This window comes from Ovis aries, chromosome 2, assembly GCF_016772045.2.
Source record: "Ovis aries strain OAR_USU_Benz2616 breed Rambouillet chromosome 2, ARS-UI_Ramb_v3.0, whole genome shotgun sequence".
NCBI lineage: Eukaryota > Metazoa > Chordata > Mammalia > Artiodactyla > Bovidae > Ovis > Ovis aries.
In genome coordinates this window covers 60,755,129-60,780,549 of record NC_056055.1, presented here as the reverse complement: position 1 = coordinate 60,780,549, position 25,421 = coordinate 60,755,129, and the positions used below count along the sequence as shown (strand labels likewise).

General features: G+C 41.0%; 1 protein-coding gene across 6 annotated transcripts in view; it reads left to right on the top strand.

Annotated features, from left to right (window-relative positions):
- The window catches only part of PCSK5 (proprotein convertase subtilisin/kexin type 5), a 507,422-nt gene that overhangs the window by 136,902 nt on the left and 345,099 nt on the right, over nucleotides 1–25,421 (top strand). For all 6 annotated transcript variants that reach the window (XM_060409352.1, XM_042243336.2, XM_042243335.2 and 3 more), the window contains 2 exons: nucleotides 3,528–3,671; nucleotides 7,967–8,043. In XM_060409352.1, coding sequence (XP_060265335.1) covers nucleotides 3,528–3,671; nucleotides 7,967–8,043 — 221 coding nt within the window. The remainder of the gene's footprint in view (nucleotides 1–3,527; nucleotides 3,672–7,966; nucleotides 8,044–25,421) is intronic.

The window sequence follows — 25,421 nt, the reverse complement described above, 5'->3', positions numbered from 1 at the left end:
GAAGTCATAGTTAATATGTGCTCCTTTGGCCTTTGGGTGATGCTCTAACATAGACTGCTGTCAAATAAATAGAGTCCAATTTAAAGACCATTTTGATCAGGCGGTTAAGGAAATGATTAATTCCTTTTCACTGGGGCCATGTTGACTGGCATCAATATTCTCTTCAGTCTTTGCTCTTGGGGTACCTTGGGCATATGAAACAACATTAGAAACATGTTCGGAAGCCTGGAACACTTGAAATAGTTATTAAAAATCTAAAGGTCACATTCAGGTTAGAGGGTCCTGATTTAAGGGTCCACTCCTAATCTTATGACTTGCAGAAACACCCCTGGCGCTCATTATCTTTTTTTCTTTGACATTTCAGCCACCTGAAATAGTAAATTATCCATATGAAAGAATCAATGGGATATTTCCCCTCCTTCCTCTTTCTCCTGTATCATGTTGGCAGATGAAAAGAAAAAGTGGTACAAAAATATTTAATGGTGAAGTCAGATTCAACAGAAGCAGAGGTGGAAGAAAGAAACCTAATTGCTCCACTTTGAACACACATGTTTTCCATACACGGCTGGTTTTCTTCAATTTTCATAATTGCAATTTCAGGCAGCATCCTTCCACTGCAGGATGGTCATCCCATGTGTGGGTGACCCATTTCCTGTACACTTCCTTCCTCCAGCCCACTTCTTGGCCACATTAACATTACTTCATGTCACAAATGATACCACAGGTGGCCAGAACAGGTTTTGAAAAGGAAAAAATGAAATAGAAACCTGTCAGAGTTGCTTTCTGTTAAATTAAAAGATTTGATGAGGTGCAGCCCAAGCTGTTGGCCAGAATGAGACTTCCGAAAAACACTGGCATTTTGGAAACCTGCGCTATTTCTTTCGTGATCTATTAACCAAGCATTAGCTGGCTGGGCTATCTCTGACGAGGTCAGAGGAGCAGGCATTTGGCAGTTGTGAACTTGGATATAAAGTGAGAATATGCCCTCACTTTTGGGGTGTAATTGATCAGCTAATATTGACTGAAATCCTAGATTAGAATTGGTTTCCTGCATAGTCTTCTAGGGGCTTACAGTCAAAGGAGACAAAATTTACATACAAGTTTCAACAGTCAACCATAGTGCAGCAGAATTCAGTGTGTAGGGGTTAGATTGTGTAGAACAAAATATATGTACGTGTCTGCCTGTCTCCATTCCTAAGAGAAGAGATAGCCAACTAGGCTGAAGAATGAGGGAAAGCTTTGTGAGAGGAAGTTGTTCCCAAGCTGTACTCCAAAAACTGGGGAGCAGGGGGAGAATGGAATTTAGGTCAGTGTGTGGAGGGCCTCAAGTGCCATAAGGAATCAAGAAAGTAACAGAAAGTTGCAAATGTTGATAAAATATATAAGCCTCTATTTTCAACAAAATTGATATTATCTGCGTTGAAAGATGGGTATACCATTTGTTAGAATGAATCCATAAAACTACTCAAGTGTGTTTATAATGTTCAACAAAAGGCAGTCTCCTTTGGAGAATAAATTAACAAATTCATGTCAGGAGATACTAGAGGTATCTGCCACTTGCAACCATGTGACATTGAGGGATGAAATTCGGAAAGAGGTGAGCTTCCATTTTGTTGTTCAGTCTCTGAGTCATGTCCGACTGTTTGTCACCCCATGGACTGCAGTACACCAGGCTTCCCTGTCCTTCGCTATCTCCCAGAATTTGCTCAAACTCATGTCCATTGAGTTAATGATGCCATTTCATCCTCTGTCGCCCCCTTCTCCTCCTGCCTTCAGTCTTTACCAGGATCAGTCTTTTCCAACGAATTGACTCTTCGCCTCAGGTGGCCAAGTATTGGAGCTTCAGCGTTAGTCCTTCCAGTGAATATTCAGGGTTGACTTCCTTTAGGATTGACTGGTTTGATCTCCTTGCTGTCTAAGGGACTCTCAAGGACTTTCATTTAGGTTGTATTTAAAATAGAAATCGAGTCATGGCTACAAAGCTCAGGATGACCTGACTTCTGTTATCCCTTCTAACCTGCTACCTCTGTGCCATTTCCTCTCACATCCCCTAATCTTGCCTGGAAAATCCCATGGACGGAGGAGCTTGGTGAGCCGCAGTCCATGGGGTTGCAAAGAGTTGGACACGACTGAACTACTAAGCACAAGCACTACCAAGACGAGCTCTGAGCTCTTGGGCAAGCCAGCTCTTTCTCTTCAGACGTATCTCAACTCACATTTCACTTTCTCAAAACCTGGGGTCTTTTTTTGATCATCCTTCCGAGAGAGGTGTGTACTCAGTCCCCTCAGTATTGACTGCCATACTACCCTCTTTAATTCCTTTAAAACATAAGGAGTGCTACAAATGGTCTTCTTTGTTTTCTTTAGCATCTGTGTTTCCCGTTTAGAGAGGTCACGAGGACAGGGGACCTCATTGTCCTTGTTCACTGCTATTCCCCTGCGTGCAATAAGAGCTCAGTAAAGTATGTGTTAGATGAATCCGTGTCAGTGGGGTCGTCATTATGCCTCGAGCCTACAGAGCACGCGTTCTCCTCCCCTCCTGAAGTGCTGAACGGTTACAAAGCCGGAGGAAGATAGTGAATGGTGTGGACCTGGGGTGGCTTGCGTTGCCATGGCAGTAGGCTAGAGTGGCACATCCCTTTTCCTTTGTTCCTCTAACTGAGCCTTAAGAACCTGGAAAACAATACCACTCAGAGGGATATTTCACAGAGATGGACTTTGAAGGAATAATTGTGTGGGTTGGATGAATGCTAGTCAATTATATTGGGAAGAACTGCTGGTTTAATTCATCTCTTGATGTGTTTGTATGTTGTAGCCATTGTGGAATGAAATCACTACACATAATGAGCTAAGGTTCACTGGCTCTCCAGCCTGCCCTTCAAAGCCCTCGCACACATTTTCCTGTGTCTGTCCCCCGTCTGGACTGTGCACTCTTCTTCCCTCCCTTCTCAAAGTAGTGCTGAATGACTCTGTTCACCCCCTGCAAATTATGGTGCAATGCTCATTGTTAATTTACTGAAAGAAGTTTGAGGAGATTGTTATTTTTTTCTTTTTTATGGGTTTCTCACAGCAGTGGCACACCTCTGGCTGACACTGTAAAGAAGCTGCTGAGGTTTTTCTCATTTGTAGCCAGGCTCTACTAGGTGCCTGGTTAAGAAATTATAATGTTCTTCTGTTATCTAGTTTGGGTTTATAAATGAAATGCTACAAGTCCTTTTTTATGTGTCATTAATAAATGCTAACAATAAAATGGTACACTCATTGCTCTGCTAGTGAGATACTTTATCATGTTTTTCCAAAGGATCTATGGTGTTAGAGCAGGGCAGAACTGGCAGAAGAGATTTCTGTTTCACTTGCCTTACCCACATCTCTTCTTCCTCCCTTGCCCTGTTGTCATGTTGGAGATCTGTGCTTCTGCTTGAACAGGCAATCCGCCAAATTAATGTATTGCCTTAAGTAGGTAATTCTCCCATCTCCTCTCCGTGTTTGTAATCTGCAATGTCCATTTTTCCCTCTTCCTCCTTTAGCACTGCAGTGACAACACACATCCCTGCCAGTCAGATATGAACATTGAAGGAGCCTGGAAGAGAGGCTACACGGGAAAGAACATCGTGGTCACTATCCTGGACGATGGCATTGAGAGGACCCATCCAGATCTGATGCAAAACTATGTGAGTGTTTACTGTGGTCGGAATGCCTTCCCTCCTGAAAAACAATGGAACTCATGTGAGGATGTTCAAAATGGGGGAAAGCATGGAGATTTCCCAGGTGGCTCAGGGGTGAATATTCCACCTGCCAATGCAGGAGATGCAGGTGCCATCCCTGGGTTAGGAAGATCCCCTAGAGAAGGAAATGGTTACCGACTCCAGTGTTCTTGCCTGGAAGTCCCATGGACAGAGGAGCCTGACAGTCCACAGTCCATCTACAGTCCGTGGGGTCACAAAAGAGTCGGATACAACTTAGTGACTAAACAACAGCAAAAGGAGGAAAGTCACTGAAAAATAGCTGTTAGGTATTGCTCCCATCTTACAGGAGATTCACTCTCAGAGGACAGGAATCAGGAGATAATGCTATCCACTTTTGTGTGCCTTTGATGTTGTGATGACAAAAAGCAGGTGATAAGGTAGCAGAGACCCCAGCTGCTGCTGCCAACAGCTGCTCCTCTCAACAATTCATCCATGCAGCTAGAGAACTCTCCTACCTCCCTTTATGGAGAAGGTGTACTTATAACTCTTCTCAAGGTGTTCTGTGAGTCTCTTTCTCTCTCTGCCTCTCTCCTTTTAAAGGACAGTAATGAATATTCTCCCCATAGTCCTCAGGAATCAGTCAATTCCCTTGTTTAAGAAAGAACCATGATTCCAGGACTCAGAACATACAGTAAGCCTGAGATCACAGAGCAAGTGAAAGGGCTGAGACTCAGTACTTTCACTGAAAACCACAGCCCCGATGCCCAGTGCTCAGTGGACACAGATCGGTTTCTGTCCCTGGGGCCTCTCGGTCCCCTTTACAACTACGTTATTTCCTGCCTGGAAATAGGTCAGTGACCCCTCTGTCCCCTATTCTCCAAACATATCCCTTCCACCAGCTTCTCCTCCCTAAGTTTGGTTAGAAGTCTGTAAGTATCTCCCAATATGCCATTCTCTGCTACAAATGTGTGTTTCCTGATACCTCAGTGTTCTCCTTAAAATATTTATTTTGTTACTGAAGAGCCTCCAGTGACTCCCTAGTATCTGCAAATGTAACTCTCTGATTGCTGTTAGGACCCTGCAGAAACTCCTGGTGGAGCCCACGCACACCAGTGCCTTCCACATTGCCTTCTGATCTCTTTCCTGTTGACAACTATTTCCGCTAGAACACTGGTATTGCTGCAAACCCATCAAGACTTCAGTCACTTTTGCCCATGTCCCTCTCTATACTTCATGACTTCTTTTAATTCCAAAACTTTGGTTATGTGAGTTTCCCTATATTGTTTTCATGTTGTTATTGAAAAAAAAAATTGAAGTTGGTGATTTTCTATCAGCTTACAAATTTCCTTTCACAGCCTTGAAAAGACAAGCAGCTCTAAATCATGGTGAAATCGGACTCATATTGACCCTTAAGGAAGAAAGTCAGGGGCCAGAGTTTGCCCTATGTTTACAGAAGAGCCCCACAGAAAATTCTAAGCTATAACTCAGAGGACTACACCTTCTCAGATTTTTTTTTTCTTCTCTCCTATTGGGTTGGCCAAAAGTTTCCTCAAGTTTTCATGTAATATTGTATTGAAAAACCTGAATGAACTTTTGGGTCAACCCAATATATTCATGGTCATTAAAGGAGCAACGTCAGCAAGCCCAGCCTATCTCATTGTGCCCTGAGCTGGCGGGAGTCCTGAGAGAGGCTGGGCCCATAGGTTTCCTAAACCAGCAGTACAGAGGATTCACCATTCTCACAGGCCTGCTGCTTTCTGTCCCCATTGCTCTTCAGTAACTGGTGGACACAGCAGCAGCCCTGAGGAACCTTGTAGTGGATGCCCTCAGAATGGACATGGCCTTTTCTTTAAGGCTGAGATTCCAAGAAAAGAATATAACATCCTCTTGAAATCTGCTATTTCTCTCTCTCACCATTATCTTCAGCCTGGGAAGGCTTGGTGTCTCCGCACAGTGGAATCACCAGCTCTGTTTGTCTCTGTGACCATCTCTCCTCTGCCCTTTCTCTTAAATACCGTTTCAGCCTCACATGAAACCATTTAGGTAGAAATGTCCATATATTTTCCTTTTTTTTTTTTTTGTGGTGGGGTGGTGATTATTGTGGTTTTTTTTTTTTTGATTTTTTAATTTTTACTTTATTTTACTCTACAATACTGTATTGGTTTTGCCATACATTGACATGAATCCACCACAGGTGTATACAAGCTCCCAATCCTGAATCCCCCTCCCACCTCTCACCCCATATCATCTCTCTGGATCATTCCCATGCACCAGCCCCAAGCATCCATTTTCTTCAGTGTTTCTTTTTCATTTACTTAATATCACTTATTGCATGACCCTTAATCTCAAATTAGTTTTCCTTTTGTCAGTCAAACCTGAAAGGATTCTCTTTATCTTTGCAGATAAGATACTTCTAAGCCACTTCCTAGACACAGCAAAAACTACCACTGGCTCACACAGCCACCTCAATTCCTAACCTATGAAGACCTTCCTTCCCTCAGGATCACCCAGTATCACCTGATACTTTATGAACGTTAGCTACTTTTCCTCTCAGTATTCAATCCTTTTTGTTTCAAAAATTCAGCCAAGAAACTTCACAAATCAATTTCAACAATGAAATATGGAAAGTTTCTCCTAAATTAGATGATTTTCCTTAAGGTTGAAAGAGAGAGAGAGAGGAGGAACTGCAAATTCATTTAGTTCTCATTTGAACCAAACATTTGAGTAGCTGCCCTTACCCTGCCTCCAAGCACACACAGGTAAACTTCTGTCTCTTCACAGAATAGACTTTTAGAACTTACAAAGGAACTTCAGTTCAGACTCCTCATTTACAGGGTATACACTGAGGCCTGAACACTAAAATGAGTTAGCCCAGGTCATATAAAGAATAGAACTATGGCTGTCCATGATAAGAAAGACTTGTTATCATATGCAATGCAGTTTTTATAGAGCATTCCTATTCTCCACTGCATTGAAATGCATCTGATTAAATACAAAGAGCCATAACCTGAATGTGATTGCATTCTTTACCTTTTTCATTTGTTTTCCTCCCTTGAAAGAAAATTCTCTAGAATTTACCTGTACAGTTAGCAGTACTGGTGCCCTTTTGGTTATCCTAAAGTTAGAGCTGGTGAAAGTAGAGAAGAGCGCATTGGATTGGATGGGATGCCTGGGTTCCAGTTTTCATTCCATAGGCAATTCATTTCACACCTATGGCCAAGTTACGTAACCTGTCTCAGGCCTCTGTTTTCTTATGAGTAAAATTAGATGATATCACCCTTCATGCTTGAGTGAACACTAAGTTGGGCTGCTTTGTATGTTTCTCTGTATGGGAAGCAGGACTTACTATCTTTCTATGTCATGTGTATTTTACTTACTTCCCCCAAACATTTCAAACTCCCTGTACCTATAAGTCATTTTTAGAAACGAGAGTCTTTGATAAGAAAGCAGAAAGCAAAGAGCTTTACTTTCACTAAAACTGATAACAGAAATCATAAAGCATAAGAAAATTCAAAACATCTTAAATTAGTTCTGTCTACCATGATATAAATTTGAATGATGGAATAATCCACAAATTTTTTCTTAGAAATTTGAATATTTTTCACAATTATTTAAAAAACCAAATAAATGCAGCTTTGGTATCAGAGAAACTTCTGTTTCATTTGAACCCTTGACATAAAGTAAAACTTTATTATTTTGGTTGAGGCAAAAGGCCATTGGGTATAAATAAGAAGTCTTGAATTGTAGACCCTTTCATAGTAGATAAAACATCTGAAACCAGACAAATATTGCCTCATAGAGGTCCCAAGATAACCTGATACAGTAGAGTTCTAATACTCATTTTTAATTGACTTGCCAGTTATTTGTGAATGATCTTTGTCTCCAGAAATCTCTGAATTGTGATAATGTATTTGCACACTCAAGAAATGAAGTAAGGAATAGAGAGAGAGTCTATGAAGAATAAATCACTTTGCTTCTAGGTGGTCTAGTAGTACTTTGCAGAGTAGGTGGTGAAGGGTCAGTGCGAGGTATGGGGGAACAGTGCTGGCAAGGATGGACTGAGCACGTCTTTGGTCTGTAGAGAGTATTTCTTCACCTTTATGGGACAAAATATGACACTGATTGTTATCGAACAAGGCATTCTGACACCACTGGACCATGAGTGTTTTATTTAATCTAATTACTCTCTTGCAGAAATGTGTTTAAGGAGTCATGAGCCTTCAGGTCCCTGGCTAATTAATGAACATCTGTATCCTTTCTCTCTCTCCTCTGTGACCCAGGATGCTCTGGCAAGCTGTGACGTGAATGGGAATGACCTAGACCCCATGCCCCGTTACGATGCAAGCAACGAGAACAAGTAAGACCCCAGTGGGGTGGCTGGTGTGTGGCCCGTACAGAGCTTTGTTTTCTGCTCTTGCCAAGGGAAATCTTTCCTTGGAAATCTTTGGTAACAAATGATCCCTGCTTTGCTATAAGATAAACAAGTGTCTTTCTGCTAAAGCTTCTGGATATAAAACCGGGTGGTCCCCATGGTAAGAATAGTTGCAGAAAGAACCCAGGGGAATAACTTGAGGATGTGCCTGGGGAATATTGCTCCTCATGTGGTCACTGGCCCATGACCCACTTGTTTAGGAATAGGGATAATCAAGGGAGAGGGAAAACAAAGTGTCCCCTGGACTTTACTCTGTCCAGTTCAACATGTTGAATTGAATGTTGTACCTGAGGTCTCTGCCAGGGCTTTCCTGTTCCCTTCTTTTTTCTCTCTTCTTCTCTGCAGTGATTATATTCTTTACTAACATCCCTGCAATACCTATATGGTTTTTCATGTATGGAACACATTATCACTCTTATTCTCCAAGTCGAGCCCATGTAGCCACATTTACACTTTCCAGTTAGTACAGAAGTTTTTTGGAAAGCAAATGAAATGCACTATCATTTCTTGCTTGTGATGAGCCAGGTATTTTTCAAAGATTAGTAAAATGTTTTTAATCTCTAGATCACATTAAATTTTGGGCTTTTACTTCAAAGTTTTTTCAGGATAATGTTGTGATTTAAATACTGTCCTCTGAATTTTTACTTACCTGTTTTTGTTTGGGATCACAGAAGCTGTAAAGAGAGGTGTTTTGTTCATTTATTATGTACAGTTTCTACCCTGCATTTTTCCTAAGGGGAAATTTTCTCACCTGGTATTGTTTGATTAAGTCGATAAATTTAGATAAAATCACGCAGCCTGGATAATTGTGACTGTGCATGGGGTGTTCCCCTCCCCCTTCTTAACCATTTACAAAGAAGCCTTGAAAAAGTTACTGTGAAAAATATGCTATTTGATAATATTAGCAACTGAATCAATGTTATAAATCAGATTCAGTGGTGAAAGCATTCATATACAAATTGATATAGATAGAATTTTCCAGAACTTTTGAAACAAAAAAAAAAAAGGAAGGGCCCTAAAGTAAACCGGATAGTTTTCTATCAAGCCTGGTCATTACTGCCTAGATTACACTGTTTAAAGTTATAATCAATACTTTGAGACAACGTGAGCTAATTTACTTAACCTAATTTGCAAACTAACACGAAACACTGAAAAGAAACTTGAAGCGTCCATATTTAAAAGGTCACCTGTGATAAATTTCACTCTCTAGTGCAATCTACTCTAGTGCAACATATATGCTCCTAAAAATACTCGCACTCTGCAAAGTCTAAAACACAGAGTAATAGGAAAATGTAGTTGGAGCTCACACTCAGAAACTTCATCAGTGACATGCACAGAAAAATGGTAGGCATCTATTAAAAATAATAGCCCAGTTTTATTCATTTTAAGTGATTAAGAAATACATAAAACTAATCAATGTGGCACTTTATCTTATATAAAAATTCTCCCAGCAGTACTTAGATGTGAAGCAAAAAGAAAAAGGCTCAGATAGGTCAAGTGGACAAGGGTTAAACAGGTAGTAAGAGATGGAGACATTAGGAAGCAAAGAATCCAACTCAAGTGGTTTACAAGCTCTTGCTCTGTATATTAAACATAAGGCTAAGTTCTTAAGGTAATGAAAAGGAAAATGATCCAAGTACCTTTCATTTAAATGAGTTGTGACTAGAGATAATTGGTTTCAATAACAGTAAGTTTGAGAGAATGAAAGATTGAATTATTGACCAAAATAGTTTGATAATACAGAGTGCTGAGCTGACCTTTGACATCTTGTCATAAAGAAGGCTAAAAAGTGTGTGCCAGTCTGGTACTTCAAAATAGAAAGAATATAATTCAGAGAGCTAGGTTGGGTTCAGAGTCCCTTTCCATCAGTGTTATACTTAATCTGTGGTCTTATCATTATGAAATTAAATTTTAACTAGTTTGTTTATAATATAATTCTGTTGTGACACTGACTTCTTAAGCTGCACTGTTTTATTTTTATACAATTTATAGAAGTTATACTCCATTTACAGTTATTGCAAAATATTTAATATGAAGTATTTCCTGTGTTATATAAAACATCTTTGTAGCATATTTTACACCCAGTAGTTTGAACCTCCCACTCCCCTACCTCTATCCTGACCCTCCTGTCACTTTATCTTGAATAAGACCTGAAATTGTCTTATGGAAGTGTGTGACCGTCTGCTTCTATTCACATGCTTGCCACTCTGTGTGCAAGAGAAAAAGGAAGAAAAAATGAGATAAAGATGGAAAATTGGAAGAACAGAAAATAGGAAAATAACGAAATAGGCTGGGAGGAAGGAGTACAATTCAGCAGAGTGGAGGATACCCTCCAGGATGGTCTTTGGAAGATGTGGTGAGTTTTGTATCAAAACTCAGTGGTAATGGCTATTCTCCTAAGCTGTATTAGTCCTGTGAGTAACAGTGCTGACCACAAAGTGTGTATGCGAAGACAATTCTTTGAGTGTTGGCTTCGATGGCTTTTTTACTGGCCGTCTTTTAAAAACTGTATCCTTTGTGAGGATACCTTTCAAACTTGGTTGCTTGCCAAGACCTTTGCTCAAGAGGAGTAGCTACCTTCCTGGTCACACTGGTATATCCTAGTGTGTGCTGTTTTGACCCGTTCTAAGTAGTGCTCTTGGGTGTAGTGTGGGTATGAGTGTTAGAGGACACAGGCATGTTCTGGATGTGTGCTTAGGTTTGTAGCCTTGACAGTGAAATGGGACATTTTCCAGAGTGCAGCACCAGCACTCCTACCTCTGTTTTATGAAAATCATCAGTCACCTGGGGCATCAGATGGCCCTATCAATCCATGCACATCCAAGACACATGTGTGCATGCTTGGTTGTGTCTGACTCGTTCGCGACCCCATGGACTGTAGCCTGTGAGGCTCCTTTGCCCATGGAATTTTCCAGGAAAGAGTACTGGAATGGGTTGTCATTTCTCATTCCAGGGGATCTTCCTGATCCAGGGATCAAACCCACGTCTCTTGTGTCTCCTACATTGGCAGGCAAATTCTCTATCACTGCCCACTTGGGAAGCTCATTGCTACTGCTGCTGTTAAGTCGCTTCAGTTGTGTCCAACTCTGTGCGACCCCATAGACAGCAGCCCACCAGGCTCCCCTGTCCCTGGGATTCTCCAGGCAAGAACACTGGAGTGGGTTGCCTTTGCCTTCTCTAGGGAAGCTCACTAGTGCTGCCCAATTTTTCTTGGCTAACCACAGCATGTATCAGGTTGGCCAAACCCAAATGAACTTCTTGGCCAAATTTAGGCATTTAGGGTTAAAATATCATCTCTGTTCATTAGACCATAATTATAAATATAATTGATGGATCTGTCTTTTAAGAGTGGGTCCTTAGATAGATAATTCTGTATTAGTAGAAGTCACTTGACATCAGAAAATAAAGAGTGGTTTGTAGTTTGAGACTTGACTTTTAGCTTTGGTTCACGCTAATAGCTTTATGGTCTTTCAGTTCAGTCACTCAGTCGTGTCCGACTCTGTGACCCCATGAACCACAGCACTCCAGGCCTCCCTGTCCATCACCAGCTCCCGGAGTCCACCCAAACCCATGTCCATCGAGTCGGTGATGCCATCCAACCATGTCATTCTCTGTCATCCCCTTTTCCTCCTGCCTTCAATCTTTCCCAGCATCAGGGTCTTTTCCGATGAGTCAGCTCTTCACATCAGGTGGCCAAAGTATTGGAGTTTCAGCTTCAACATCAGTCCTTCCAATGAACACCCAGGACTGATCTCCTTTAAGATGAACTGGTTGGATATCCTTGCAGTCCAAGGGACTCTCAAGAGTCTTCTCTAACACTTTAGGCTTAACTATTCTGAGCTTTAGTATTTTTAGAAATCTCTGAAATGGGCATAATAATACTTCCAAAGATTAGCAAGAAAATATGTAAAACAGCAGGTGTAGGGCTGCTGTATAATAGGTGCTAGTTATAACTTCTTATAACTATTCAGTTCCTACCTCCAGTTCTCAATAAATAATTAGTTAAGATGATAATCGCCTCAAAATACATGTGCATATGAACATTACAAATTTCAATTAAGACTTGGAAGCCTTTGTTTATTTCCATGGTCAGAGGTTTAGATGTGCTTTATGCTTCTATTGGGGCTGGGAACCATGACTCATTTGGTAGACAGTAAATTTGCTTTTTTGAAAAAATAATATTTATTTGTTTGGCTGTGCTGAGTCTTTTCTTCATTGCAGCATGCGGAATCTTTTGTTGAAGCATGTGGGATATAGCTCTCTGACCAATGAATGAACCCTGCTTCCTATATTGGGAGCACAGAATCTTAGCCACTTGACCACCAGTTAGGAGCAATATTAATCTAGGGCAGTGCTACTCAGTGTGGTCTGTGGGTGGGTGCAGGACCATGAACTATTTGCTGATGGGGAGCGTTACGGTAGAGAGCTTGTGCCTGCATGCTCAGTCACTAAGTCATGTGTGACCCCTTTGTGGCCCCATGGATTGTAACCAGCCAGACTCCCCTGTCCATGGAATTTCCCAGGCAAGAATACTGGAGTGGGTTGCCATTTCCTTTCCAGGGGATCATCCCCACCCAGGGATTGAACCCACATCTCCTGCATCTCCTGTGTTGACAAGCAGATTCTTTACTACTGAGCCACCTGGGACCACAGAAATCGCCAAATCTGCTTCTCTTTAATTCCATCCAATATTCCATCTCCCTTTACTGGACCATGGTGCCTTAAAATTAAAGTGAAGCTATGGTTTTTCCAGTAGTTATGTATGGATGTGAAAGCTGGACTATAAGAAAGCTGAGCACTGAAGAATTGATGCTTTTGAACTGTGGTGTTGGAGAAGACTGTTGAGAGTCCCTTGGACTGCAAGGAGATCCAACCAGTCCATCCTAAAGGAAATCAGTCCTGAATATTCATTGGAAGGACTGATGCTAAAGCTGAAACTCCAATACTTTGGCCACCTTATGCAAAGAACTGGCTCATTTAAAAAGACCCTGATTCTGGAAAAGATTGAATGTGGGAGAAAGGGATGACAGAAGATGAGATGGTTGGATGGCATCACTGACTCAGTGGACATGAGTTTGAATAAACTCTGGGAGTTAGTGATGGACAGGGAGGCCTGGTGTGCTGCAGTCTATGGGAGTCACAAAGAGTCGGACACAACTGAGCAACTGAACTGAACTGAATGAGGGGGAGGAATTTCTAAACATCACCTGAATGCAGTTGAAGCGTATGTTGTACAAGTACCTTCTCATTGTACAATCTGACTGGCAGGCTTCAGAGAATATTTGGAATTATTTGACACCTAGCTGTGTTTGTTCATACTGTTCATGGGGTTCTCAAGGCAAGAATACTGAAGTGGTTTGCCATTCCCTTCTCCAGTGGACCACATTCTGTCAGACCTCTCCACCATGACCCCTCCATCTTGGATGGCCCCACAGGGTATGGCTTAGTTTGAGTTAGACAAGGCTGTGGTCCTAGTGTGATTAGATTGACTAGTTTTCTGTGATTATGGTTTCAGTGTGTCTGCCCTCTGATGCCCTCTTGTAACACCTACTGTCTTACTTGGGTTTCTCTTACCTTGGACGTGGGGTATCTCTTCACGGCTGCTCCAGCAAAGCGGAGCCACTGCTCCTTACCTTGGATGAGGAGTATCTCCTCACCGCCACCCCTCCTGACCTTGAACATGGAGTAGCTCCTCTCGGCCCTCCTGCGCCCACGCAGCCACCACTCCTTGGACGTGGGGTAGCTCCTCCCGGTCACCGCCCCTAACCTCAGATGCAGGGTATCTCCTCTCGGCCTCTGCCTCTGACCTTGGACGTGGGGTAGCTCCTCTTGGCTGCCACCCCTCGGGCATGGGGTCCTCCCGGCTTCTGCCCCTGACCTCGGACGTGGGGTAGCTCCTCTCGGCCGCGCTTGTGCTTTTGGGCTCCAAAATCACTGCAGATGGTGACTGCAGCCATGAAATTAAAAGATGCTTACTCCTTGGAAGAAAAGTTATGAGCCACCTAGATAGCATATTGAAAAGCAGAGACATTACTTTGCCAACAAAGTTCGGTCTAGTCAAGGCTATGGTTTTTCCAGTGGTCATGTATGGATGTGGGAGTTGGACTGTGAAGAAAGCTGAGCACTGAAGAATTGATGCTTTTGAACTGTGGTGTTGGAGAAGACTCCTGAGAGTCCCTTGGACTGCAAGGAGATCCAACCAGTCCATTCTGAAGGAGATCAGCCCTGGGTGTTCTTTGGAGGGAATGATGCTAAAGCTGAACCTCTAGTACTTTGGCCACCTCATGAGAAGAGTTGACTCATTGGAAAAGACTCTGATGCTGGGAGGGATTGGGGGCAGGAGGAGAAGGGGATGACAGAGGATAAGATGGCTGGATGGCATCACTGAGTCGATGGACGTGAGTTTGAGTGAACTCCAGGAGTTGGTGATGGACAGGGAGGCCTGGCGTGCTGCGATTCATGGGGTTGCAAAGAGTTGGACACAACTGAGCGACTGAACTGAACCTAACTGTGTTTGTTCATTCATTCAGTGGGTAATCATTGAAACACTACCTGTTGAGCGGTTCTGTTACATGCTTAGGGGATACAATGATGCAGTAATATAAGCTACTATCTAATTAAGAAATGACTTAGAATCTGTAACCTGAAGAGTTTTAGTCCTATCATTGGCTCTTCCTATCTGTGCTGTGGAGCCTGAGGGTGTGGAGCACTGACTGTACTGTGTCATTTTATATAAAGGACTTGAGCATCCTTGGAGTTTGGTATCTGCAGGGGAGTCCCTGAAACCAATGTCCAGAGGATACCAAAGGATGACTGTACTAACAGACAATGTACCCTCAAAACTATGTGCAAATCATCTCTCTCAGATTTACCTGATTACATTTCTAACACTAAAGCTTTGAGGTAAAGAAAATCACGTCTGAAGTAACAAAGTTATCAAAGTCCTTTTCTTATCACTTTTTTCAAGTCCCCAAACAGTGGTGTGTCAAACCTAAATAACAGATACTAAAGAAATAGCATGATTGAGAGAGACCATAAAACCTGTTCTCGCATTTCACTTTCCCTCCATTCATATTAACTTGCAGAATAAAGCTGACTGCATTGTTCTAGGCTTAAAATAGAAAATGCCTCCCTATAAATGAAACAGTCTCCTGGCATTTCACGCCACTACTCCCATTTCTGATAAATGAATTATGGATGTCTGAGTTAGATTTTTTCCTTCCCTAGGTTGCTTCTTTTTAAATGTTCCCTCTGCTTAAGAGTCATAGCAACATATTTAGTGGGAGATGAGACCACACGTTGAATCTTGAATATGTGCTTTGTGAGCCCAGAATCTAATTTCCTTTCAAAACAAACCATTGCATAGGTTAAAGACTCATTTTCCAAAAGGAATGGAGTTTTCGTCTTTGTCCCTTATCTCTATTCCCAGGAAGGTTTAGCCAGGGTGGATGGAAGTACATTTCTTCTGGTTCTTTAGTGTTCTTTTCACACATCATTTCTGGTTTTAAGAATGTCACCGTGTTGTGTGGCCTTTTCGTTCTCATCCCTGCAGATGAGGACTGTTGTCAGGAGATGGTATTCAAAAGCAGGCCTGGTGAATGTAGGCCATGCTGTCTACTGTTACAGCAACCATTTTATCTCGGCACTGGAGAGAAGAACATACTTGCAATCTACAATCTTAGCCCGTAAGATCGTTTCTTGATACCCAGGATTTAGCCACACATGTTCAGATAAAATTATCCTGTAGCTAACTAGGTCAGACAAAAACCTACCCAGCAGCAGTGGGGCCATTAACAGAGGCTGATTGGTTTTTTCCAAATATTTTTGAAAAATTTCCTCTCATCTTTTTACAAAATAACACTGTGATATACTATGTGGGATTCCCTTGTAGCTCAGCTGGTAAAGAATCCGCCTGCAATGCAGGAGGCCCCGGTTCGGTTCCTGGATCAGGATGATCCGCTGGAGAAGGGATAGGCTACCCACTCAGTGTTCTTGGGCTTCCCTGGTGGCTCAACTGGTAAAGAATCTGCCTGCAATGTGGGAGACCTGGGTTCGACCCCTGAGTTGGGAAGATCCCGTAGAGAAGAGAACAGCTACCCACTCCAGCATTCTGACCTGGAGAATTCCATGGGCTGTACAGTCTATGGGGTTGCAAAGAGTCAGACACGACTGAGCAACTTTCACTTTCATACTACTATATGGAGAAGGAAATGGCAACCCATTCCAATATTCTTGCCCGGGAAAGTCCATGGACAAGAGGAGACTGGTGGGCTACAGTCCATGGGGTCGCAAAAGAGTCAGACATGACTTAGAGACTAAACAACAAAAATCACAACAATCCTACTATATACTTGATCAATAATTAGCACATGAATTCATGTAAGTGAAGTCGCTCAGTCATGTCCAACTGTTTGCAACCCCATGGACTATAGCCTACCAGGCTCCTCCATCCATGGGATTTTCTAAGCAAGAATACTGAAGTGGGTTGCCATTTCCTTCTCCAGGAATTTATGTAATGTTGACTACGAATGTGCATACCAGAGTCCAAATGTGTTCAAAAGAGATGGTTGTGAAAAATAACCTTGATACTTTCCAAATACATCTATAGATTTTTTGTCCATGAAAGAACCTACAACAAACATTGGTTAAAATTTGTTTCTATCACATAGGTTCATGATGCAGTATGTTGAAATAAGTAACATTTGGGACCATCTTCTAGATTCTGGGAAGTGGTCCATGTCTGGGGCCTCACAGAAAACTGATTAACAGTAGGAAACGTCTGCTCTCAGACCAGAAGCCAGCCTTCCCATCCCTTCCCTCACCAGCCATTAGTCACAAGTCCTGACCATCCTCACCATTTAAGTCCACCTCTTTATAGCTCTCCGAAAACCGATGCTTGTCTCCCCTGTCCATCCATCCACACTAGCCTTCTGTTAGTCTAATCCCTTCTTCTCACCTGCATCCTTGGAAAATCTCCTAGATGGTCTCCCTGTCTCCAGTCTCACCTCATCCTGCTGCCCAAGTGATATTTTAGAACCAAAATAAGAATACTAAAAAAAATCTTTTAGACAATCAAAGATAGTATTAGTCACTCAGTCACATCCAGCTCTTTGCAACCCCATGGACTGTGGCCCACCAGGTTCCTCTGTCTGTGGAATTCTCCAAGCAAGAATACTGGAGTGGTTAGCCATTCCCTTCTCCAGGGGATCTTCTTGACTCAGGGATCTAACCAGGTGTCCTACTTTGCAGGCAGGTTCTTTACCATCTGAGCTGCCAGGGAGATTTAATATATTCAAATTTTATTAAAATGCAAGATCCTCCATGACCCGCCTCTTCCCTCATTATTAAGTCTGTTCTGCTCTGTGTGTCTACCCCTCCCCTCTCTTTATCAACCCTGCAGGACTTGCACAGTTCCCTGAAGGCGCCATACTCATTCAGCCTTCCACCATCTGCATCCGTGTAATTCCTCCTTTCCCTTCCACTCGCATCACTTCTCCTGGGAAGCCTTCTCTCACCTCCTGCATCCGAGTGGATGCTCTCCAGTGAGTTTTCACAGCATCTGTGAACTTATTTCTTTTAGTGAATAAAACCTTTGCTATTGTAAATGGGGTCACACATCCCAAGATAGGGAATAGAGAAGCAAAAACAGATTCTGAGATGAGTTCCAATTTAGTTTGGGATATGAAATGTCTGTTTGGTCGTGCGAAAGTATCAGCCTTGACTGGCTCGTCTAGATGAATTAGCAAGGTATATCCCAAAGTAGTAACTATTAAGGGGTATTATATATAATGAACCTTGTGTTGGATAGCTTTTACCCTCCACCCAGAAAGCTGACCTCTGAGGACTGCATTAAGGGGCTCCCTTGCCCTCTGGCTTTCCACTGGGTTTGGCCAGTGGAACATTCAAGAGCAGGACATCAGTGGGATGCAGAAGAGTAAAGAAAGGGTATTTACTTTCTGCTCCCTCCTTGCCGAGCCCTTGGGGGTTAGCTGTGTCCCAGGTGATCATATTTCCCCTTAGGTGGCCCTAGGGCTGACTTCCTAAGAACTGCCTTTTGTGGGTTCAGTGACCACTTCCCAAAAGTTCTTAGATCCAGGGATTTCCCAGTGTTGCTAGTCTAGAATGTTGTATTCTTCCTCATGGATTTTTCCCAAATCCTGTCTGCTTCTCTATATAAGTCCCTCGAATGTACTTTTTAACACTAAGATATAAGTCCCTGGAACAAATTTTTATACCCAATATTAAAGAGCTCAGATACCTCTAAGAAAGAAGCTAACTATGCCCATAAGAGTTGTCTTGGTGGCCGTTTATTTATTCTTTAATGAGAGCTGAGTTAATACAGAAAGTGGTTGTCTAACCTCAAATTCCTGTAAGCCTAACACCTGAAGTGTATTTCTTTTATAAACTACTGTAAGCCTAACACCTGAAGTGTATTTCTTTTATAAACTACTGTAAGCCTAACACCTGAAGTGTATTTCTTTTATAAACTACTGTATGAATGATTCCAGGGCTCATAAGCATGATTAAACGGCACAGTTTTCAGGCCCTTTGTTCCCTCTGTCAGTTTTAGTGTGTTCTCTTCAAGGACCTGGGGACATAGTCTCTTGGGGCTCACAGTACTAGTTCTGATTAAGGGTCTGATTGATGCTATAGGTTACAATGAAGTTTGGGTTTAATTTATGCTTAACATGCACTATTGACATGAATAATTGATAGTGGCTTCCATTTAAATTTCTTATTTAAGAAACAAACTCACAAATTCCTAAAGCCTCTAAAGCAGATGGAAATTGCAGTAAGAGAAAGAGATAAGAATCCTTTTTAAATAATGGATTAAGCATTTGAGCAGGGTTTCCAGACAGGTATATTTATTTATCTTTCTCTTTTCATCTTCTCCTCTAACCTCCACCTTGGATCCTTCTATTTCTCTTATTTCCTTATATCCAGAAATATGTACAGTTGAGAGCACAGAGACCTTGAGAGGTCAGTGCTAGCACTATGTTATTTGTATTATTATTACAGAGAGGTGGAGAAGGCGTCCAGCACCATTCGTGTGTGATCAACCAGTGTCCACAGGCTGAGCAGGAAACAAACTGAAGAGAAAAACACTGTTGTTTTGTTTATTTTACTCCGTATATAGATACCGGAAGAAGAATATGCTGAAAATATAATCAAACTGCAAACTAAGGGCTTATTTTAATATTAAGATATTATTAATATTTAGATATTGGTTGCTTTCTTATTCAAATAAAATGCCTTCTAAGATAAGGGACTGAAGTTAGAATTTTGTTTCTACAAGCTAAAGGAAATATTATGATTTTTTGTTTTAGCAATTCAGTTAATTACATTAGAAGCCTATTGTTCCAGTGTACTGAAGATAAATAAATGTGTGTGTGTGTGTGTGTGTGTGTGTGTAATATCCATGTAGCTGTCCTTTTCCATTATAATCCTTAATAAAAGGTAGAGAGGTAAAAAATATGTCTTAGATCAGGACATACATGCTGATTTTTCTTCTCATAAAATAGGTCACCAAAGAAGGCAAGGTGATAGAAAACTGTCCTGATTTTGGGTGAGATCTGGTTAACAGTCTCCACCTTGCTGTTCATTTTATCTGTGACTCTGGAGAAGCATTCTTGGCAAAGCCTCCCCCTGCCACATCAAGATCTCTGTGACCCTGTTTGACTTAAACAAAAACAAATAATCTATATGTCTGTGGGGTTGCTACTCAGCTGCATTTGAAATCAGTGTAAACAGCTGCTAATACAGTGAGCACGTCAGCGGGTCCTCTCATTTACTGCTCACAACAACCCACTATCGGAGACAGAGACTGGAGAGGTGAATTAAAGTGGCTGTTGTCACCATGTGGCAGAATCGCAATTTGAACTCATTTGTTCCCATGCCATCTATTCACCCGCATAGTTAATTAACCTGTGGTCAAGCAGATGAGAAATTAATTCCTATGCTGATCACATGCTTCAGTAAGTTTACTACCTTGAAAGAACTGCAGTTACCAGAATGCCTTACTGCTGCATTCAGTAAAGAACCAAGAGCCTGGCTTTACCAAGCGCTGGTGCTTACAGCCTTGCTTCTCCAGAGAGAGGAGATTGGTCCACAAAGATTGCCGACACCTTATGTATCCATGACTTTGACCAAATAACAAAAAGTCCTTTATTACAGAAAATGACTGTACAGGTCTGACTTCACAGTGGCATTTATTCTGTGGAAATCAATGGAGGCCACCCAAATTATACTCCAAAAATCTTTATAGATTTTGGTTTTTCTTTTTAAATGATGGCTTCAGCTATGGTCTGATCAGAGGGTACCATGTGGAAATTAGAGCTTCGGTCTCTGCTCTTAAATAATTCTACTAGTATATATTAATAGCTTTTAAATATTTTGAATGATTATCAGGTTGGTCATATTGTTAATGTAAATAAATGTTTTGGTAAACTATATAAAATTGCCACAGATATGGATTCTGTGAATATTATTAAGAGTGATAAAAGAGTAATAAGATAAAGTTTTAGGCTGATTCTCAGGTGGCAGGTAGTTAATTTTCTCTGTATGAATATAGGGACTGTTTGAAGTTGGAATCACAAAACCTAAGGGACCCTTTCCCAATGTTTTTACACATAATTGACAGCCCTTGAGAGTGCTCTGGAAAGGTGGATTGTGAAAGAATCTCTTTAGGAGGAAGAAACTGAGACCAGTAAGAGCCAGTGGGAATCAGAAACCTTCTCCTGTGTGGAAAAGGCTTACAGTATAGAAGGCATAGAGTCTTAAAGATGTGTCCTGCTTTGGAAAATTGTGACTTATCTTGCCTATAGAACACCTAAAATGACTTAAAGAAATTGAGAAAAACAGTTGACTACTCGTGATTTTCTAGCAGATCTCCCTGAATTCCCACTTTCTCTGCCTCATGTTCTCATCACAAGCTGCCATCTCATGAATTTCAGAAAAGACTGACCTTTGCTAGAAGAGTTTACCTCTTTCTATTTTTAGATATCCCTACACCATCTGCATATCATTTACATATACTAGTAAATGCATTTAAATTTGCATGAATTGCAGATAAAATACCTGTGGCTAGATCCTGGGCTGAGAGTAGCTGACTACTAAAGATTTTGTATGACCTTTATGCTCTTGGTTGATTTTCCCTCTTCCTGAGGTTGATTCTCACTCAATCACCTCCCTCCCACACCTGTCCTGATTACCAAATATAGACTTTTATTTTCTCCCCTACCCTCTAGCATCTCCCCTTCTCATATCACAGATCTCTCTCTCCCCCCAATGCCCCCCGCCCCACCCCGACTCTGGTTGCTTAACCTTCCCATAGGCTCTGGCATTATATTGCCATTATGCAGAAGAACCTGGTCTTGGCACCAGTTTATATAGTTTGTACTGGTGAATCTTGCTAGAACTTGAGTGATTCAGCAGTTTTAGCTGGCACTTGTGTTGTTAATTTCATTGGCTGAAATTAACAATTTTCATACAATTGATACAATTTACATTCATACAACGTTCATAAAATTCATACAATTTAATTCCTTCCTAAAGGAACGACAGATCCCTTTCATGCTTCTCAAAGGAAAAAGGAGTATTTGAAACAAAAGCCCTTGATTATTTTTTTCTTTCTCTTATCCACCCATCTCACACATCACATAAGGAGTGTTGTGGGAGACGGGGTAACGGAGCATCTGAGAAAGAACTGGGATTTGAATGGAAAAGAATTAGAGGTCTTGATTTGATTGAAATTTAATTCAAAGGGAGCAAAAGGAGTCCCTAAGTGAAGGACAATCTCAGAAGTAGCTCCATGAACAACCATGCATTTGCCTCATCTCATCATCTGCACTTTGAAGCATTACCATTTATGGGACAATAGAGGCCCCAGTTATTGTGGCAGCAGTTCTCCCTGATACAGAGGTACCATAGCAACTGTGGCTTAATTTTTCAGTGCGCTAAATTTGTATCAAATTGCTCTACAGAGAGTAATGCTGGTGGCATTATAATGGTAGAACCACATTCTACAACATGGAAGTATGGGGACGAGACCCATTTTGCTGGTGTTCATTCATGTTTAGGAGTGTTTACTCATATTTGTTGAAATGTTTGTAACTCAAATGCAAATCTGAGCAGTTATTCAGGTATGCCATTACAAGTTATATGGATATGTGTTCAGATTTTATGATCGTATGTACTGTTTTTATATCAGTTGATGCCATTTATTATCATCCAATTTTCTAATAATGTTTCTATGAGCTTCTGTTAGAATCTCCTTTGTAAAACTTATTTCAACTGAAAGGTCTACTAGCCCTTGCTTAATTCATCCTGGTTGAAACAAAATACCCACAACAACTTCATATCTGTTAATGTTTTTCCTTGTTTCTTATTAGGGAAATGTTTTTTCTGATGCTCAGAAAATAGACTTTGTTAACAATGGTACTCATCTTAAATTCACATGTTTTTAAATGCAGAAGCTTCTGTAATCATTATGAATATAATACACATAGATTACCCACACATGTATTTGTAGTAAGCCAGGACAATGTGAATGGAGGAGGGAAGCCCAAGTAACTGTTAGATAAGTTGCTAAATAAAATTGAATAATCCTTTTATACACTGAGAGGATATTTTGAGCCATACCCTCCAAAAGCATACCTGTGCTGATACATGGACAAACATGTATCATACCTGAGAATTCATGGCTATGTAATTATGATAATTTTTGAAACCCAGTATATACAACCTGCTTGTTTGGTTTTCCTGTGAACAGTTCTGTAGCTTTGATGAGCTTGGTACATGATTTAGGTGGGGGAGCGGGGAACAGCTTTGTCCTGTAAAGAAACCTTGGCTGTTTTTCCCTTGGGCTATAAACTCAGCAAAGTCTAAATAGAGTTCATCGGGGTCAGTATATGTTTTCCAAGAGAGATAAGAAAAAAGAGCAGATTTTCTGATTCCCTCACCTGGCATTAGTCCTTCCAAGACATTTCAGATTTCATCTTCTCAAATACAGTGGCACATCTACCAAGGATAATAATTTATTTAGAACTTTACAGCTCACAAAGCATTTTTACATATACTTTCATTTGACTTGTAAAAATTCATATCAGATAGGTAGTAGGTAGTCTTTGGGGCCCCCAGTGTCTGCGTTGTTTTTTATGTGTAAGGAATGTTCTGTCTTTTAAATCTTGATGGAGAGCCAAGACTGCTCTCCAGTATAGTGGCTAGAATTGCCAGATTCAGTAGGGACTTGCTCATCCTCCCCTGCTCTAGTCTTGGTCAGAGGCCATGTAGTCTAGATGCTAAAGGTCAGTAGCACATGTGCAAGCTGGCGAAAGAAAAGGCCAGGTAAGCCCTCCTTCACTTGCTCGTGTTCTTTCTCTACAGCCTCTCTTTCTCCCAGCAGGTCCTTCCTCATAGAACAGCCAGGTGTTTTTCTTGATCCTTCGCCTCCATCTTGTTAATTCTATGCTCCCAACCATTCTGATTCTCAGCTTCACAGTGGCTTTTGAACAAACTGCTTTTCTGCTTAACTCGGTTGCAGCAAAGAAACTGAAATGAAGTAACACTGGTGTCCCTGTTTTTCCAGGTGAGGAAAATAAAATTCAAGACAGGTTCACATAGCTTATGAAAGTGAATTTTCCAAATTTGTGCTGTTTGTATCACATCATGCACTTTAATTTGGAACATGATACTAGGTGCTATTTTTGAATACAGTGTTGATAAATAATGAACACTTTTAGTTCATGGCAATAATTGGAGTTATTTTTGAGAATCTAGTGCTTATATTATGACATATAGTTTCATTCAGAGAAGACCTTCTGAATACTTACTAGGAGAATAGCACTTAAAAATCAAACTAGTGATATACTTAAAAGTATGTAGAAATTTAAGATTTAATCCACCATTTAACTAATACAGTGATCGGTTACTAAACTGATACAGTAAAAACAAGCCATTAGGCAAGATGCAATTTGGAGACATTTTGTTTTTTGTGTTTCATGGAAGCCTGGAGTCTGTTGATCGATCTTAATAGGCTCTCTGTCAATCAGGAGGCTGTGTGGAATGGGTATAGTTCCTCCTTCCTCAACTAAACCACTCTCCTTTTTAAAAACCTCATTAAAATCTATTTCACTGGTAGTTTTACTCCTAAAGGGCTTCCCTGGTGTCTCAGTGGTAAAGAATCTACCTGTCAATGCAGGAGACACAGGTTAGACCTCCCCTGGAGAAGGAAATGGCAAGCCACTCCAGTATTCTTGCCTGGGAAATCCCATGGACAGAGGAACCTGACGAGCTGCAGTCCATGAAGTGGCAAAAGAGTGGGAGACAACTTAGCAACTAAACAACAACATTCCTCCTAAAATCAGATTTGAAATAAAGCATTCTATTTATACAGAATCAAATAAACCATTGTAAACCAGTGCTGCAGACCAGAGGAATAAGGTTTAGAAGAGCTGTCACTGGAGGTAGGTAGACATTATAGTGAAGTCTTCTAGAGCTGTGGCATTTGACCTGAGTCTTGAAAAATGACTGATGAGAGGGAATAATCATTACAAAGAGACTGAGTGGTGGCTGGAAGTGCCTTGGTATTAGTGAGCTCCTTGCAAGGTTTGAAATAAAAAGTATCTTCCTGTTTACCCATGTTATTTTTTATTTTCTTTTGTTAAGAGAAGTCATAAATTTCTTATTTTTCCTAGAGCCTCTTATCTAAATTACAAATCTGAACATGTTTTTACTCTTTCTTCAAGCCCTTTGTGACCAAGTCCAAACTCTTAAGATATATCCATAGAATTCATAATGTGTCCTCTATTTTTAACTTATATTGCATTATACGCCACTTTTAACTAATTTTTTTTACAGCTCTCTGAAAATAGCATGCTTCATTTGTGTTGGACACTGGTGAATAATAGACATGCAATAAGTGATTATCATTCTGCCGTGCTTTGTAGTTGTTAACTATAAGGTGTAATCTTGATATGCATTATAATTATTACCAATTTAACACAATTGAAAGCTGAGTTTCCCTATATCTCTGCTCTGTGGCAAGATCATTGCCCCTTTTTTTCCCTGAGAAAACCAGGGGAGGAAAAAAGACCATGAAATGTGGTGAAGAATTTAAAACCAGTGCCAGAAATAAAAGATTTAAATTTATTTTAATTTGCCCTTAATCTAATATTCCAAGTTATTGAGTAAATTGCCCTAACAGCCATTTTTGTTTCTATTTGTATTTGTTCAGCTGCTAAGTCCTGTCCAACTCTTTGTAATCCCATTGACCCCAAGCATGCCAGGTTTTCCTGTCTTTCACT